Source organism: Calonectris borealis, chromosome 11 (assembly GCF_964195595.1).
Source record: "Calonectris borealis chromosome 11, bCalBor7.hap1.2, whole genome shotgun sequence".
Taxonomy (NCBI): Eukaryota; Metazoa; Chordata; class Aves; order Procellariiformes; family Procellariidae; genus Calonectris; species Calonectris borealis.
The window spans coordinates 24,227,993-24,245,927 of record NC_134322.1 but is presented as its reverse complement, the minus strand read 5'-3'; the positions used below and the strand labels follow the sequence as shown (position 1 = coordinate 24,245,927).

Genomic DNA, 17,935 nt, shown 5'->3' with positions numbered 1-17,935 from the left:
CACAAAGTGTGAGAAACGCCTCTTTCACCAACAAATGCCAGGTAGGGGTTTGAGGGAAATTTCCGAACAGCCACTATGTAAACTCTTTGGCATTATTTTTTTCTCCGTAAAATCGTTTTGCATGGGCTTAAGCCCTGGAAAGCTGAAGCCACGTTTGGTGCCCGTGGGTACGGAGGAGCCAAGCCACAAGAGCTCTCTGCAGCTGCCTTCGGTGTTTTCCCAGCAAAACCAGGCTTGTGGCAGGGAAACCTCATAACAGATGCCGGTTTGGTGGCAACAGCTATATTATATCATGCAAATCTCATGGCCTCATCCAGCCACCCGCTTTCACACTCTGCCCAGCCAGGTTGACACTTTCAGGGCTCCAGCCTTAGCACAAATTCAACCCCTTCATTGCTGGCCCTCTGGTGGGGAGGGCAGGGAGGAACAACTGCATCTGCAGGGGATTATCTGCCCCTACCAGGGGGCTTGACCCTGCAAGGGCACAGCGGTTTCCAAGTGGGATAAGGTGCCTGAATTCCTCCTCTGAACGAACAAAGGAAGCGGGACCAGCTGGGAGAGCGTGGATCTGAACTCAATAGCAAGTGGTAAAGTGGAATTGATTGGAACCGCCTGCACTCATCGATCTGAGGCAGAGCAAACTAAGGAGCTGGTGCATTTGCAGCTCAATCAGAGCGACATGCCGGTTGGAGGCCTGTGCTCTGGGGCTGGCAGGGGACCTGTGTGCCCCAGGAAAGTGTTAATGGCAGGTTTGATTAATCCAGCTGCAATGGCCATGCTCACACAGCTGAGTCCTTCTCCAGACAGACTCTCAGTGGCTTTACATTGCCTAGGGGCTGTGAACCACCCCTGGCATCCCCCTTATATCTCTTAATAGGGCTGTCATAAACCATCAGGAAAATGGGCATGGCGAACAGGAGCAAAACAGAGGCCATTCCCCCCACGCAGAGGGGAACAAGTGCTTTTGCCACCAACCCAGCCCTGTGTCTCCGAAAGGGCTGGGAGGCAGAAAATGAAGTTGAATTCAGAGGGGACTGCAAGACCTGGAGAGGCGAGGGCCGGGCAGACTGCCTGGCAGCACGTGGCTGCCTGTTTTCTGCCCACTCAGCATCACAAAGAGGGGTTAAGAGGTGGCTGTGTGCAGGCTATAAATCCCTGCTGCGGGAGGAGGCTCCCACTCCTGGCGCAGACAAAGGCAGAGTGAGAGCTTGGGCCGGCAGCTGGAATGAGGCAGGGCACACACGAACATGTGGCAGCATTTATACAGGGCTGCGGGGTGGCTGACGCTCCCCCGGGACGCTTTTATTACATCCCAGCTCCAGCTGGATGCTGGCCCCACAAGGAAAGGGCTCAAGAGGCTGCTCCAGGCTTTGTGCTCCCTGGAGGTCAGACAGGACAGCTTTGGTGAATCCCTGCTCCACACATTTTGGGTACCATTTTCCTTGCTCTCTGGACGCTGGAGCCAGGCAAGGGGATCCCAAAACATAACAAAGCAGAAAATCAGTCTGTTGTAGCCTGTTTGGATGCCCTGCATAGTGCTGGCAGACTGGAAAATGCCCTTTGAAGCCTGGGCTTTAGAATAACCAGGCCCATCTCATGCACTGTTGTGGGCTCATAAAGCCTCTGAAGAGCATCACAGCTGAACATACATGTCAAGAAATGCTTGAGTCCTTCTCCTTCAGTCCTTGGCGCACGTCTCATGAGCTAGAAGAGGATGGGGAGGTGGATGGTGGGGACAGAGCCGTGTCAGTTGCTTGCAACTGTCACCTAGCTCAGATGTGCTGTCCTTTGCCCCCAAATCCCACCTAAACCTTCACCTTCAAAATTATCCCAGCCCCAGGATCCTTCCCTGGCCTGCCCTTGCTCCAGCATCCTGCACTGGCCCGGTAGTGCCTGTGGGTATGGGAATATGGGATACTGGGCTAGCTGGTATAACTCGGTGGAGTTGCTCTGATTTCCTGAGGAAGGAAGGTGGGCTTTCAGCAGCAGAGCAAATTGCAAGCTGAATTTATGGCCTCTGAATACCCAGAGATGACAGTGCTGGCCTGCGTCAGTGCACGGTTTTCTACCACCAGTAAAACATGGAGTGCCTCCTTGCATCACTGGCATCCGTCCTGCCTCCCCGGGCACCAGCGCTGCTCCTGGGGCTGTTTTAGGGATCTGAGACCAAAACAAGAGGCAGTGGGGATCGCTCTGCCTCCCATCAGCCTCCCTGAAATGGGGAAAGGAGGCCAGGGGCTGCCCCAGTGAGGGAACAGCTGGAGAGGCCACTCAAGGGGCCAAGCAGCCAAGACAGCCGCACAGTGATTAATTGCTGTTGTCTCTGTGCCAGCCAGAAGATTTATGTTTGTGCCATGGAGTGGCAATGTCTGGGCCCAGCAGCACTCTCTGCCTGGCTGCACTGGCATTTCGACATTGCAGGCACCTTTAAAATCCCATTGAATGCAATCCACAGGCATCAAAATGCTTGAAGAAAAGCTACTGAGGGTGGGAAGAGCAGAGGAGCCTGCCTGGAGCAGCCGTCCTGCCAAGATGCTGAGCAGAGCCCGAAGGGATCAGGTCATCCAGCAGACAGATGGTCCCCTGATACCCCCACAAGCTCACCCCTTTTCCTCCATACTGCGTGAGCATGTCCTGGCTGGTCCAAACCATCTGGGCCAGACCAGCAGCATCCTGTGGACAAAACCACGCAGCAAAGGGCTGTTGGGCCCTTGACAACCTGGCACGATTTCATTAGGAGTGGTTGTATCCGAATCCTGTCGGGGAAGGCAGCCCATGGGTAGGGAGCTGTGCTGGGACAGGGCCACCACCACCACCACCAGTGATGGGTGGCAGCAGCTTCATGCCTCCTCTTCCGTAGCCACCAGGCCCCTGCCACTTATCTCCTTGTCCACTTGCCACCTCCCTGCTCACTTCCATGTTTGGCCGACTACCTCCTTATCGCTGCAGTGTTTATCTCAGTCACGCCCGTTCAGCAGTTGAGATCATTGTTATTCTGCCAGCTTCCCCCTTCCAGAAACGTCTGCTGAGCACCCAAAGTACGAGCCCCGCCGCCTCCTCCCTGCCCACAGAGGAGCCTGTGCCATGCACACCATAAGCCCTGCACCACAGCAGGCCAAGAATCAGGATCAAGACCATGGTGGACCCCAACCTCAGGGGTCCTGCTCTGCCTGCCCATGCAAGTGCCCGAGCAGGAATCCCCTGGTCCCTGCGTGCGTCGCTGTAGGTTCTCCGTCCCCACTGGGCACGGACATCATGTCCTGCCAGAGGTGTTCCACGTCTCCACACCGTCCCACGTTCTCCCTTGGGTGCTTCTTCCCCACAACGGCTGCGCTAACCCAACGCAGCAATTGTCCAGGGCCATGCATGAGAGCAGGCCAGCATGGAGCTGGGCTTGTCCTTTCACCTGTGACACAAGCCAGCTCAGTGGAATTGTGTGACCACCAGCTCAGCATGGAGGAAGGCACAAGAGACCAGACAGGGCAGCACGAGGACGTCTCCCCTTCACAAGCTTGTTCCTTGAGATTCAGAGGTTGTGATGACCCCATCTCTACAGCTCAGCTTCCCCCCGTCCTGCAGATGTCTGGGTGGTCAGGTATCTCTCCATGGTGCAGCCAAGGGGCCAATGACGGTGTTAAACTCCCTGGACATGGGAGGAGACACACGTATCTCCTACCAGTGACGCTTTAGGTCCAGCATGAGGACACAGATGGTGACAGGGTTGGCCAGAGATGAGCAAGAGCAGTGTCCCTCCAGCCGAGGGGGACAGACTGGGATCCTTGGAGGGCGCACAAGGGAGGGAGAAGGGCAGCACTGGGGCGGGAGGGCAGTACCAAAAGCCCATGGACACCTAGGTCATTCGATACCACCAAAGCGCCCCTCCTCCACTATCTCCTGGTCAGCCAGGTTTGATGTTGTGGAGAGCATCTTCCATTGCAAAGGTGCCCACCATCGCTGAGGGACCAGGGCAAGTCAACAGCGAAGAGGCTGAGGGAAGAAAGAGGTGAGTATAGACAAAGGGAGGACACAAAAAGCCATTCTATCTTCCTCCACCACTCTGAGCTCTTTTGGGTTGGATACGAGCAAGATGAGGAGGTCAGTGTGACAGGAGTAGTTACTTCGTGGAGTAATCAAGGTGCACAGGGCCTTCCTCTGGTTTGTACCAAGCCACAGGAAGACTTTTATATTTAGGATTCACCAGCTGCAGCAGATATACAAGGACAGACATGGTACAGGGACATACCCCTGCCCAGCATGGGCAGCATGGCTGCAGGAGACCTCTGCCTCTTCCAGCACCCCCCTCACATGCAGGCAAAACACATGGGTGCGTATATATGATGCCAAGTGATGAGCTCGTTGCGCACGCAACGGAGGTTTCTGTGACCAGCTCTTCCCCCTGATGCAGTGTGTGAGTCATCTGGGCCATCCGAGTGCCTTGAATTGCCATGATTGCTCTAAAAATATTTTACACAAAGAAATCCTTTTGATCCCAGGTGTTTTGAATTCTTTGCATATCTGTGAAAATAAAAGAGCCTTTAATACTTGGAGCACTGTAAAAATCAGCAACAGTGGTGACGGCAAACAGTCATTAACTATTAATGTGTGTTTCACCAGGAAGAAACAGACACAGCAGCCCAGACTGATACCTGCCACTGTTTTGGGCCACAAAAACAATTTCATCATTAGTCCCTCATCTTCCTCTCCGAGTCTGTAGGCACCACCCTGGTGTGCTGAGTCATTAATGCTGCAGTAAAGAGAAACTTTATTCCCTGAGAAACACCCACGGGGTGAGAGGTGGGATTACAGCTGGGCAGGGGTTGGGGTTGGGGTTAGGGACACAGTGAGGGTTGGGATATGGGGCAGGATGAGGGGAAGGGTCAGGATAAGAGTTAGGTGGGGGTCAGGGCTACAGCTGGAAGCAGGGACAGGGTCAGGATCACAGTCTGGAGTTGGGCCAAGGCCAGAGAAGAAGGGATAGGATTAGGAGTGGGGTTAGAAAGGGTTAAAACCAGAGATGGGGGGGTTAGGCTTAGAATCAGGGTTAGGTTTGGGGCTGGGGTCAGGGAAGGAGGTGAGACAGGGTTAGAGGTGGGAGAGAGTCATAGAATCATAGAATCATTAAGGCTGGAAAAGACCTCTAAGATCATCGTGTCCAACCGTCAACCCAACACCCCCATGCCCACTACACCATGTCCCTAAGGGCCTCATCTACACGTCTTTTAAATACCTCCAGGGATGGTGACTCCACCACTTCCCTGGGCAGCCTGTTCCAAGGCCTGACCACTCTTTCAGTAAAGAAATTTCTCCTAATGTCCAATCTAAACCTCCCTTGGCGCAACTTGAGGCCATTTCCTCTCGTCCTATCACTTGGTACTTGGGAGAAGAGACCGACCCCCACCTCACTACAACCTCCCTTCAGGTAGTTGTAGAGCCATGAGGTCTCCCCTCAGCCTCCTCTTCTCCAGGCTGAACGCCCCCAGCTCCCTCAGCCGCTCCCCATCAGACCTGTGCTCCAGGCCCTTCACCAGCTTCGTTGCCCTTCGTTGCTTCACTGCCGGGTTTAGGGTCAGGGTGTGGGGGGAGGACCAGGGTCACGGCCCGGGCTAGGGTGCAGGTGGGGATCAGGGGCCGGGTTCAGTGGGGGCCCGTAAGGGGCCGGGGGGCGGGGCGGGGGTCCCGGTCCGGGGGGGCCCAGGGGCAGGGTCGGGCCGGGCCGAGCCCCGCGGGGCCCCCCCGCCGCAGCCAGCGCCGCGCAGGCGCACACAGCTCCCCCCGCGTCGCCATGGAAACACTGCAGAGCGTGGGCGGGGCGCGGACCTCCCGGCCCCGCCCCGCGCCGCTTGCTCAGCGTCGTCACCGCTAAGGGCCGCCGCGCCGCGGCTGCAGCGCAGAGCCCCGGTAGCGCGCCGTGATCGTATAGTGGTTAGTACTCTGCGTTGTGGCCGCAGCAACCTCGGTTCGAATCCGAGTCACGGCATCGCTCCGGCGGTACCACGGCACACGGGCTCTGCTTTTTTTCCCGACGCCGTCATGGTTTGATTTGATTCATTTCATTTCATTTCATTTCATTTCATTTCATTTCATTTCATTTCATTTTTCCCGTTGCGCCGTGACTTACCCCCTCGCCGCCCTGCAGAGTCCCCCGGGCTGGGGGTGGAGCCGGGAAAAAAATGTGAAATACCGGCGCGACGTGAAACAAAATGAGGATTAATGGAGTCGTCGGAGAGGAAAAACCACGAAAAAGCTGCGCGAGCCCGTGTGCCGTGCTACCGCCGGGGCGATGCCGTGACTCGGATTCGAACCGAGGTTGCTGCGGCCACAACGCAGAGTACTAACCACTATACGATCACGGCGCGCTACCGGGGCTCTGGGTGGCAGGCGCGGCGCGGCGGCCCTTAGCGGTGACAGCGCGGGGCGCGCGGGGCGGGGCCGCCCTCCCACGCGCGACCCGCGCGGGGTGCGGGCGCGCGGCCCTCGCACGCCCGCTCTGCACTGGCAAGTGCGGCGCCGGGTTTGCCCGAGCACCTGGCGAGCGGGCGAGCAATGCCCGGGCTCTGTGCGTCCCACGGGTGTTTGCACGAGTAGCCCACGAGCGTCGCAGTGGGCTGGGGGATCCCTGCACACGCGGGGACGGGTTTACACCAGCGTTGCACAAGCCACCTTCAGGGTTTTATTCCTTGTCATCCATGCACTGACTTGTGCAAGCAGGTGCTGAGCGCCCTCACGCTACACCAACCCCAAGTTTAGGCAGCTTCAGCAGCAGGACTGGATAAAACCCACAGGGAGAAGGTGCTGCTCGTGTGCACCGAGGAACGGACTCAGGGAGCATTTGCATACGGGCACCCCGAGCATCCCGTGGCATCATTAATCAGCAATCTCTGAACCAATTCCTGCTAATGCCTGGCGTTGGCACCTTCAGAGCCACATCACTTCACTGCTCCCGGTGCAAAAAAAAACCAAGGAGATGCCAGCTGGGTGCACGCACGTGGGGGTGCGACTCCCACCATCCCGCATGAAAAAATGCTTTCCAACACACGCTGGCAGGCAACGTTTTTGCTCGCTGCAGCTCCATCCATCCCGCGCTGCTCAGGGACCGGGCGATGTGACTTCGCACCGCTGCAGCTTTGGAAGCCACATGTGCCTGGCTCTTTTCCCGGAAAGAATTTCCTGGGGTGGGGTAAAGGTTGGATTTCTGCTTTTAATAACTTCCCTCAAGGCTTGTTTCACCTGGGGGTGAAAGTATCCCGGGCAACCTTTTCTGGGCGGCACTGTGCCCTGCGTGGCCGCCCAGCTGGGCTCCCCCGCACGCCCTCACGGGCAGCCGGGCGCCTGGGCGTGAGCCCCGGGAGCAGCCAGGGCGGCTCTGGCCACGCAGCGCCCAGCCCAGCTCTTTGGACCGAGCTGTTAATTGGTAACCGGGGCGCGGGGCTGGGAGCTGTGTGGCCGGCGGGGTGGCGGGTGAGCGCAGGGGGCTGGCGGGTGCCAGGGCGGGGGGGAGCCGAGGGGCACGGGGAGGGCGCGAGGCCGTGGGGGGCGTGAGGGCGTGGGGCATGGGGGCGTGAGGGTGTGAGGCACGAGAACATGGGGGGTGTGAGGGCATGGGGCACGAGGACACGGGGGGCATGAGGGTGTGGGGCATGAGGACACGGGGGGTGTGAGGGCGTGAGGCACGAGGACATGGGGGGCGTGAGGGCGTGGGGCACAAGGACACGGGGGGGTGTGAGGGCATGGGGCATGAGGCCATGGGGGGTGTGAGGGCATGGGGCATGAGGCCATGGGGGGTGTGAGGGCATGGGGCATGAGGACATGGGGGGCGTGAGGGCATGGGGCATGAGGCCATGGGGGGTGTGAGGGCGTGGGGCACAGGGACATGGGGCATGTGAGGGCGTAGCGTGCAGGGACATAGTGGGGAGGGCAGAGGGGCGTGCGGCCACGGTGCACCACGAGGCCATGGGGGTCCACGGGCACAGCGTGAGGACACGGGGCACAATGGGGTGAGGGGGCACGTGGGGGTCGCCCACCTGCTGCCCCACTAATTGGCTGCCTTCACCAATGAGGCTTCACCAAAACAAAAGGTAGGTGAGCCATGTGTTGGGGGGTGGCACTGGGGGGACCATGGAGGTGGCATCAGCCCAGGGGTCCTGGAGGACACTGAGCCTGGGAGGGATGGGGAGAGCCGGGAGCCCTGGGGGGGTCCAGAGCCCTGGGAGGTCTTGGAGGGGTCCCTGAATACTGGGTGTGCTGGAGGGGTCACTGAGCCCAGAGGGGTCCCAGGGGGGGTATCCCTGAAACGGTGGTGGGCCTGGGGAGGGGGGTCCTCCTGATCCCTGCCAGGGTCCTGGTGAGGGGTCCCTAAGCCCCGCGGGGCTAGGGGGTGCTGGAGGCCCTGGAGGAGGTCTGGGGTCCTGGGTTCCTACTGTGGCCCTGCTGCCAAGGAGCCTCAGTGGTCCCCCTTGGTGGCTCCACTGCCCCGTGGAGCCCACCACCACCTTCAGCTGCTGTGAGGTCCCACGTTGAGGGAGACGTTCTCCAAAACTCCTCACCTCCACTTGTTTCATATGGGGCTGGGTCGCTCCCTTCAGTGGACCCTAATTCTCACACTGCGGGAAGCAGGCGATGACCCTGCTATCTCCACCTTCTCCATGCAGACCTCTACGACTCTCCTCCAAAAGCAAGAACAACTCTGTCAACTCCTTACTCCCTCTGTCCTCACACAGAAGTGCTCCTACAGTCGATCACTGCCTTCTCTGTGACTTCTCTGCTCTTCCCTCATCCTTCTCCAGGTAGAGGAACCGGGAGGGTGTCCAAATGGGATGCTCCAAGGGTTCCTGCCCTGGCATAACACTGGTTCTTCTGGCTTTACTGGACCAGTTCTCCCAGTATGATCCTCCTTTAGAACCAGTCTCCATGCAAACTACCACTTATTCCTATCCATCGCTCCTGCACTGTACTAGTTATCAACATGAAAGGACCTTCTTCCTTCTTTTACTCGGTTGCACCAAAAGCTCTCAATGAGGGGTGCAGCCAGATTTATTTTTTGCAAAATCCCACTCGCAAAGGGGCTCACGGAGGCTGGTGCCACTGCCACCAACTTGGAAGAGAAGTATCAGCTCTCCCTCCTGCATCTAATCCTCTCCTGTAATTCCTTGGAAGCACGGAAAAGCAAAGACCTTCCCAGAGTTACAGGAGAACAAGGAAGTTATCACACCAGCCCCATGGCTTGAGGACTCCATGGATGGTCCCTTGTTGAGCTGGTGCAGGAACTGCTCTGAATCCCTACTGCAAAGGGCATTTTTCTCTCGGAGACCCAAATTTGAAAATCAGGGTTGGACATTTGTCCTTCCCGGAGCTGATCCTATCTTTCTCTCCCCAGCCAGCGTTGGTCCCTCGCAGTGCTGTTTCTCTAATGCATTGAAGCTGCGGCACTTCTGGAGATGGAAGAAAACCAGATAACCCTGGACAACCTGGAGAAGGGCACAGACAACCCAGCTTTCAGCTCCATGGTAAGTCCCTCCGTCCCCCCGTCCCCTCCTATCGGGGTACAGGAGGTGCTCAGGGTGCTCAGCTAATGATGTTTTCCAGGGCGAGGAGAGACTCTATGAGGAATGTGATGGAACTTGTGATGAGAGCAAAGAGGAGAGGAAAGGAGAAGGGAAAGGGAGATTCTCCTCCTACTGCAGGTAACCCCTGGAGATGCGTGTATGTAGGGTATTTCCAGTGGTCACAGCAAGTCTGCAATCTTTGGGCCAGCAATTCTCCTGGAGCCAAACCTGATCTGGGAGCAGAGTAGGGTCGTACTGACCACATAGAGGGGACAGTGCCTGATGGCTCCATATGGCTTTGTAGGGTGGCAGTGGCAGGTCTCTGTCCCCATAGCAGCCACCCAGAGCAAGCCTCCACTCATGGTGCCCAGAGTGTTGGGGTGTGTGGTGGGGTCTCCCCTGCCATAACGGGCCAACTCGCTCCTCCTGGGAGCGGGCAGCCGAGCTGCTAGAGGCCACAGCACGCCTGTACCACCATGCTGCTGCTGCAAGAGCCCTCTGGGAGGTATGGTCATGACCTGGCTCCGTTGGGTTGGGTTGATCTTCAGGATCCATCTTCTGCGCCTCTCATGTCTCTGGCATGTGACTCTCCCCAGAAAGGCCCTGCAACCGGCATCCAAGGCAAAGCGCTTCTGCAAGGCTCATGCCAAGGTGTTGAGACGGGTCGTCCTGGGGCTCCTTGGAGTAGGTGAGGACTTCCCGGCACTGAGACCCCATCTCCACATCCCTTTGGCTGGCCGTGCCCCCAGCCTCCAAGCACTGGGCATGGCCACCCATGTGGAGGTTGTATCCGCTCCCACCAGCCCCACTGCCTGCCCCCTCCTCACCCCACCACTCCTGCCCATGAGGGCTACCTGCAGCTCCCTGTCCTCTTCCCCTTTCTCCACCTACCCAAAGGGTTTGCCGTGCCTCTTCTGCTCGCTCCACGTGCCCCCAGACAGCTGAGGTGCTGTCACCAGTGAGCCTGGCTGCTGGGGTGGTGCTCCCTAAGTCCCCCTCGCGCACACGTGGGAGCCTCCAGGGTGGCCAGGGAAGGACATTTGGAGGAAATGAACCTCATTGTTGGCCCTGGTTAGTGTTATGAATCTGTGATCCTACGGCCCTGATGTTTCTGACCCCCAATGTGCCTTCTCCAGCCTACCTGTGCTACTTTATTGCGGCCTGTTGGCTCAACTTCCAGCGAGCCCTTGCCTTGGTTGTCATGACTGCTGTGGTTGTCTTCTTCATCTGCTGGAGCCTCTTCAAGAAGTACTGTGGGGCAAAAGTATTGCTGCTCCTCAGCCCCATTTGGAAATGTTTCCAAAAGTCCTGGCCGTGGCTGAAATGGTGAGTCGGGAAAAGGCAGGGCCGGATCCCTCCCAGCGCCTGGGTCCCCTCTCCCGTGGCTGCCCTGCCAGCGTGACCAACGGCCTGTGGCGCTGGGCACATGCCCTAGTGCCGTGCAGGCACCTCGTGAATGATGAGGCATGGCCCAGCCTGGGGACCACTTAAAAGCCATGGCAGAAACTTGTCTTGCTACGCTACCTGAGTGGCGTGATGGCTATTCACACCCCTCATTTGTGTCCGAGCCCCAGGTTTCTTCAGATGCATGGACCTTACGGTGGCCTCTCCCGCACAATTAGCTCCTGCCCTTCGTGAGCTGCTCTCCCCATGGGGACATCCTCTCTGTGACACTCTGGGATTTCCTTTGCAGGTTGCTGTGGTTGGCCCTCCTGGGAGGCCTGATCATGTGGCTGGCTTTGGACACCTCTAGAAATCCAGAGCAACTCATCTCATTAGCAGGCTTCTGCTTTTTGGTGCTGCTCCTGTTTGCCTGCTCCAAGCACCACAGCGCAGTATGTGTTTCAGGTGTGGCTTGGCCATTGGTCCCCCCACAGGAGGTGGCCACCCAGTGCTGGGGAACAAGCGCCTCCTTTCCACTAGCATCCCCTCATGGCCCATCGCTGGAGCTCCGTGGAGGAAGCAGAAGCCCAGCAGGGCTCCTGGGCAGAGCTGGGCACAGCCTGGCGAGCTGAGCTGGTTGGGTGGACGGAGCCCCAAAGCCACCTCACTGCTCTGCTTTCCACTGCTCTCTTTCCCACTGCTCAGCGCAGGGCTACCCTATAGTTCCTCCATTCTGTTTTCCACCATGTCTCTCATAGTGGGTCAGACCCAGAGACTCAGAACCAGACTCATGCCTGAGCTTCAGGTGCCTGTGGGTGGAGGGTGGGCCTGAGCTTCAGGTGCCCTGCATGATTTGGGCAGAAGTGATTGAAGTCCCAGTGGCTTCCAACGCAACCTGCTTCAACGTTTTGGGCAATCCCTCCATCCGCCTCCTCCAAGGCATTAATGAACAAGTGTTGATCTAGTGGGTCTGTACTACCAGTCAAACCACCAGAAGGTCTCTGTGCTCATCTCCTCCTGGCTAAGCCTGGCAGGTTATGTTCCACCAGCCAGTTCCTGAGTCCCACCAACTCATCTTCTTCCTCTATCACCATCCTATGTTTGTGGGTTTCTGTGACACTTTCGTTATTAGTATCCCCATGACCCTCACCCAGGGCACAGCGTAGTGGTGTTTGCCATGTGCAGCTGCCGAAGGGGTAGGAAGTCAGAAAGGGAAGTCTGTAGGCTTTGCTAATGACTCAGTTCCCATTCTCTTGGTCCCCAGGTGTCCTGGAGAGCTGTTTTCTGGGGTCTTGGCTTGGAGTTCTTATTTGGACTTTTCGTCCTCCGAACAACCCCTGGCGTCCAAGCTTTCCAGTGGCTGGGTGACCAGATCCAGGTACTGCATCTGCTCACACCATCCCATACTTGTGTCCTCCATGTAGCCCTGCCCTGGGATCAGCAAGAAGAGCAGAGGGTGCCATGGGGCGGAGAAGCTGTAGGGACTGCACGCTCACAAACATTTTTGTTTGCGATTGGAGAAAAGCCAGCTTTTTCCTGGTTTTCTGCAGCAGTCCAGACCCTTCGGTGCAGTCTCCCTTGCAGGCTGGAGCAGTGCCCCGTGGCTTGGAGACAGCCCACCAGTGTCTCCAGCTTAGGTTTCAGAGGGTCATTCTCTGGCGGGGTAGTGAAATGAGCTGTGGGGCTGGGGGTACAGACCCCTGGTGGGCAGAAGGGAGATGTCAGGGAAAGAGCTAATGGAGATCTCCATCCTACCATGTGAATTCTCCACTTCCAGTTCTTCCTGGGCTACACCAGAGCTGGCTCCAGCTTCGTCTTTGGGAACACACTCATTGAAGAAGTCTTTGCCTTTCAGGTCAGCTGGGGGAATGGGGTATGGGGAGGGAAAGGCAGAGCCTGGTTTTCTTCTGGTCTGGCTGCCTTGCTGGGTCCTGGAGAGCACGGAGCCAGGTTTGCTGCAGCAGAGCTCAACCAGCTCAAGGATGGATCTCCTTCAGCTTTGAACCCACCCATGGACCTCCTCAGTGCCATGGGGGATTTGCACTGGTCCCTGACCCTCTTGCCAGCCTGGCCCAGTGTTGTGGCACCCCAATAGCGTGAGCTAGCTATGCCATGCCCAGCTCCCCAAGTGTACTTTGATGTGTTGCTCAGCTCTGCTTTAACCCTGTGCCCTGGTGCCTCTCCTGCAGTCTCTGCCCATCATTGTTTTCTTCAGTTGTGTGATGTCCATCCTCTACTACCTCGGCATCATGCAGTGGCTCATTGTCAAGGTAGGGCCTCACACCTTGCTCTGGGATGGTGGTGGAAAGGAGAAGAGCCTGGTGGGTTCTCTGACTACTATGATCAGCGGAGGGGTATCCCAGGAAAATTGGCATGGTACTAATTTGGGGTGATTTGTCCTGCTTAAAAGAACAGACACACAACCCCTCTTTCTTGCATGTCTTCCTGAGAAAGCCCAACCCTGGAGTTGTTGTTGCTACCTGGTCTGTGGGCGCTTCCCAAGATCACCTCTGTGCAGCTTGAGGGCCAAACAGTGCCCTGTTTCATGGGGTGGGTGGCAGGATGCCAGAAGCCTTTGTGAACATGGTGGCTTTATCTTTCCCCAGATCTCCTGGCTGCTTCAGGTCTCGATGGGCACCAGTCCCACTGAGACCCTGAGTGTGGCGGGGAACATTTTTGTGGGACAGGTAAGGTCCTGGGCAGGAGATCCAGGTCCTCAGCCCTTGCAGCTGAGCCTGTCCTGGACGAAGGGTCTTCTCCTCCCTTCCCAGGAGACCTGCGGCCCTGCATGGCCCTGTCCCAAGGACAACAGGGTTTTCTCTCTCGCAGACCGAAGCTCCGCTGCTCATCCGCCCGTACCTTGCAGACATGACCCATTCAGAAATCCACGCTGTGATGACTGGTGGCTTTTCCACCATTGCAGGCAGCGTGATGGGTGCCTACATATCCTTTGGGGTGAGCGCACAAGCAGATGTATGCCACGTGCTCCCTGCTATGCAGTCTTGACGTGCAAGAACTGCCCTGGACTTGCGGGTGGGAGAAGACCCCCAGCAGGTGCCCCATGGTCCCCTTCTGTAAGCAGGATGAGGGCAGGGTGCCTCCATGTCCAGCCTCACCTTCGCTGGCCCGGCCAAAACCCCAGAGCCCTGCCAGGTAGAAGGCACTGCCGTGGGACCCTCACTGCGTGTCCTTGCACAGCGAGCAGGGCAAATCTCACTGCATCACGGGATAGTTCAGCCTGGAAGGACCCTCTGGGGATCTCTGAGCCACCCTCCTGCCCAAATGAGGTGATGGCAAAGCCCAAGGGGATGCCCAGGGCCTTGTCTGGGTTGGTGGTGAACATCCCCATGGATGGTCATCTCCCCCCACCTCTCTGGTCCACCCCACAGGTGCCTCAGTCCTGTGCCCCAACCCCCCCAGGGATGCCCTCTCCAGTTCATCCGTGTCTCAGCCCTGGACACGGTATCCAGACATGGCCTCATCAGTGCTCTGTAACGGGGAATAAACCGTCCCCTCGACCTGCTGGCTAAGCTCCTACTATTAATTAGTCTCCTTAAAAGGGGAGCCAAGGGTGAAAGGTCAGAGAAATGAGATGTTGCCACTCAGCGGGCAGGGGAGAGGTGGGACTGAGAGCTTGGCTCTTAGTCAGCGGGTAGAAGTTCGCAATGTTGCACAGCCTATTGTTCTGATACTGATAAAAAGGGACAAGGAAGGGACAAGAATCATCACGATTAGGTCAAACAGCAGGAGAGATTAACATCTCCGAGGCCACGATTGCTGCAGCTCCAGCAATGCCTCCATCCAGGCGAGCTGCCCTACGTGCCGTGGCCAGCTGAGATGGGAAAAACACAGACATTTTTCTCATCCCGAGCAAACGGAGAGCCCTGAACTGCTCCGAGCGTCGCTGGCTGATACCAGCCACGTGCTGGGGTGCCCTGGGGTGGCACGCCACGGGGCGCAGCCTTGCACGGAGGTGCCTAAGCCCACGGTCTGCACATTGCAGATAGATGCGGCATCACTGATCGCAGCCTCCGTGATGGCTGCACCCTGCGCCCTTGCCATGTCCAAACTCGTCTACCCTGAAGTGGAAGAGTCCAAGTTCAAGGGCAAAGCAAGCATCCGCCTCTCCAGTGGGTGAGTGTGAGGAGAGGGATGGTGGAGTGAGGCTGCATGTGTCCTGCCAGTGCAGGGAACCCATGGGGGCAATTTGGGGGCACAAATGGACATTGCGGGTGGCCCGAGGTTGGGAGAGCCTGTAGTGTGCAGAGATCCACAGAGTGAGAGCTGACCTTGCACAGGGGATGCCTGGCCACATGAGCCCATTGGGGTCTTTTTCCATGCAGGGAAGAGCAGAACATCCTGGAAGCTGCAAGCAATGGGGCTGCCGCCTCTGTGGGGCTTGTGGCCAACATCGCAGCCAACCTTATTGCCTTCTTGGCGGTGCTGGAGTTCATCAACGCTGCCCTGCGCTGGTTCGGGGAGATGGTAGACATCGAGGGGCTCTCCTTCCAGGTATCCCCAAGGGCAGCCCCATGGTCTGGGCTGCCAGATCTTGGATCCCCCACCCGTCCCCACCTTTGCCTACTGCCTCAGAGGTAGCCGAGACCCTTGCTGGGTGTTTGGCAAATGCTGGCAGCGGGTGTCCAAGCCAGGGACTATGCAGATGGTCAGCTCTGAGTTGCTCCCTTCTGGGATGCTTTTCCCAGGTGATCTGCTCCTACGTCCTCATGCCCGTGGCCTTTCTCATGGGGGCAGACTGGGCAGACTCGCCGCTGGTGGCCGAGCTCTTGGGGATCAAGATCTTCCTGAACGAGTTTGTGGCGTACCAGCAGCTGGCCACGTACAAGAAGAACCGTCTGTCAGGCCTGGAGGAGTGGAATGGGAGCCAGAAGCAGTGGATATCTGTGAGGGGCACCTGCCACCCTGCCAGGCACAGGGCAGGGATGGAGCCAGCAAAAACGGGGCATGGGACCTGGCCAGGCAGACGGGTGGTGGGCAGGCAGGGGGATGATGGTGTTGGGGGTGGGAAGGCACCTATGGCCAACTAGACTTGGATGTTCACTAACTGCTGGGTACGGGGTCATCCTGACAGAATCAGTGAAGCCCCTTCCCATTTATCCCATTTATCCTTGGTGGGGCAGATCATGGTGCTACAGGGCCCCCTCTCCCCCCAGCCCAGCCTCTCCCAGGGGCAGGCTGCCTATCACCTGCATCCTCGCTCCCAAAAATAGCTGAAGGAGAAAGGATTGGGCTGGGGGAGTTATCTCCATCATGTCTGGCTGGGCTGGGAGCTATGACATGGTGCTCATCTCTGGGTGCTCTGGGGCTGCTCCTGGGTGGAGGTGACCATCCCCTGCCGCTGTGCCCTCCAGGAGCGAGCCGAGAGCATCGCCACCTTTGCACTCTGCGGATTCGCCAACTTCAGTTCCATCGGGATCATGTTGGGAGGCCTGGGTGAGTGTGACTCGCGTGCAGGGTGCCTGGGCACAATGCAGGGGGATTCTGGGCCCAGGGAGCAAGGGCTCAGCTGGGGCAGGAGGAATTTGCTGCCCTCAAGCCTCCCTGTTCGGTCTCTGCCAGCACACAGATAAGAAACAGCATTTGCATGAGGTGTTAGGGATGATTTTGCACTGCACCCATGGGCAAGAGCACGTGGATGTCCTACAGGCCCAGGTGCCACCCAGCCACGGGGCAAAGAGCAGAGACTCCAGCGCTGAGAGCGCCGAGGGCTGTGGTTGATCACCCATGGGTGCAGGGTGGGCACAGCGCTCTGCCAGCACCCACCACTGCCAGGACGGGCAGACAGCGTGCTGGGTGCTGGCTGGGATCACCACGTCCCCCACACACCAGGGGTTGGGGCGGGCAGGTCACTATGTGGCAGAGCCAGCTGGGGACCTGGGACACGTCCCTATCTGTCCCCAGCCCAGGGCAGAGCCGGAGCAAGGATCTAACTCGCCCCGGTCTCTGCTTTGCCCCCGCAGCCTCCATGGTACCCCAGCGCAAGGGCGACTTAGCCTCCATTGTGCTGCGAGCCCTGTTCACTGGCATCTGCGTCTCCATGCTCAACGCCTGCCTGGCAGGTAGGTCCCTGCCCACTGCCAGTGGGGCCAGAAAGAACTGGGGAGGGACAGGTAAAGGGCTGAAGACCCCTATAAATGCAGGTGCAGGGATGGGGACGGCTGGCCTGTCCTCCCCATGGCTTGGCCAGGGCCTCCAAACCCTCTGCTCTCCCCTCATGGCTTTGCCAGGGGCTGCCCGAGCCCAATAGCTCTGCTGGGGCCCCTCATCCTCATCTGGGCTGGGATGGGGACATTTCAAGGGCAGCTTTTGGGGCACTGCAAGGAGTTCCCTGGGGTCACTGTTGCATCCGTCTTGGAGGTGAGGCGGGACGATGCATGGGACCTGCAAGCACAGTCCCAGGTACGGGTTTTGCAAGCAGGCAGAGTTGGGATGTGGGATTTGCAAGCAGGGTTGGGGTACAGGATTTGCAAGCATGCTCAGGGTATGGGATTTGCATGCATGATCCCTCAAAAGCCCCAACCAGGAGACCTTGTCCCCCAGGTCTCCTTCATATGCCAACGGAGCTGGGCGACTGCGTGACCTTCCTCAGCAACGCCAACTTCAGCTCTACCAGCTACACCATGTACACATGCTGCAAGCAGCTCTTTGCCAGGTGGGTGTGAAGGGCCCCAGAGCCGTATGGTCCTGCCCGGGGACCCAGGTGGTGGGGCAGCAGCTCGTCCTGACCATGCCTCTCCCCTTCCAGCTCAGTGCTTGAGAACGGGACGCTCAACTTCACAGGAGCCTGGGCTGGCCTGGCGGAGAGCGTGCTGTGCCTGACGCAGTGCTGCGGGCACTACAACCACACGTCCTGTGCAGGGACAGCCTAGAAACCTGCGGGCAGCTACCCGCCCTGGGGGCAAGGGCCTGGGAGCACCAGGGTCTGCAAGGCCTGGCCCCAAAGGTAGAAAAAACCCTGGCAGAGACCTGTGCATTTGGTCTTCTCTGCT

General features: G+C 58.2%; 1 protein-coding gene and 2 non-coding genes across 3 annotated transcripts; 2 read left to right on the top strand and 1 right to left on the bottom strand.

The window, feature by feature from the left end:
- Window positions 1-5,905: 5,905 nt before the first annotated feature.
- Window positions 5,906-5,977, top strand: TRNAH-GUG (transfer RNA histidin (anticodon GUG)). Its single transcript has one exon. It is a non-coding gene; the product is annotated as a tRNA-His (tRNA).
- A 304-nt stretch (window positions 5,978-6,281) lies between these two features.
- On the bottom strand, window positions 6,282-6,353 carry TRNAH-GUG (transfer RNA histidin (anticodon GUG)). Its single transcript has one exon. It is a non-coding gene; the product is annotated as a tRNA-His (tRNA).
- Window positions 6,354-9,434: 3,081 nt separating this feature from the next.
- SLC28A1 (solute carrier family 28 member 1) lies at window positions 9,435-17,815 on the top strand. Its single transcript, XM_075159545.1, has 17 exons — window positions 9,435-9,503; window positions 9,583-9,680; window positions 10,139-10,230; window positions 10,679-10,868; window positions 11,236-11,377; window positions 12,190-12,303; window positions 12,703-12,780; window positions 13,115-13,195; window positions 13,532-13,612; window positions 13,755-13,880; window positions 14,929-15,059; window positions 15,269-15,437; window positions 15,632-15,829; window positions 16,298-16,379; window positions 16,907-17,005; window positions 17,487-17,598; window positions 17,692-17,815. Exons 1-17 carry the CDS (start codon window positions 9,435-9,437, stop codon window positions 17,813-17,815), a joined length of 1,986 nt encoding a protein of 661 aa, XP_075015646.1.
- Window positions 17,816-17,935: the final 120 nt, after the last annotated feature.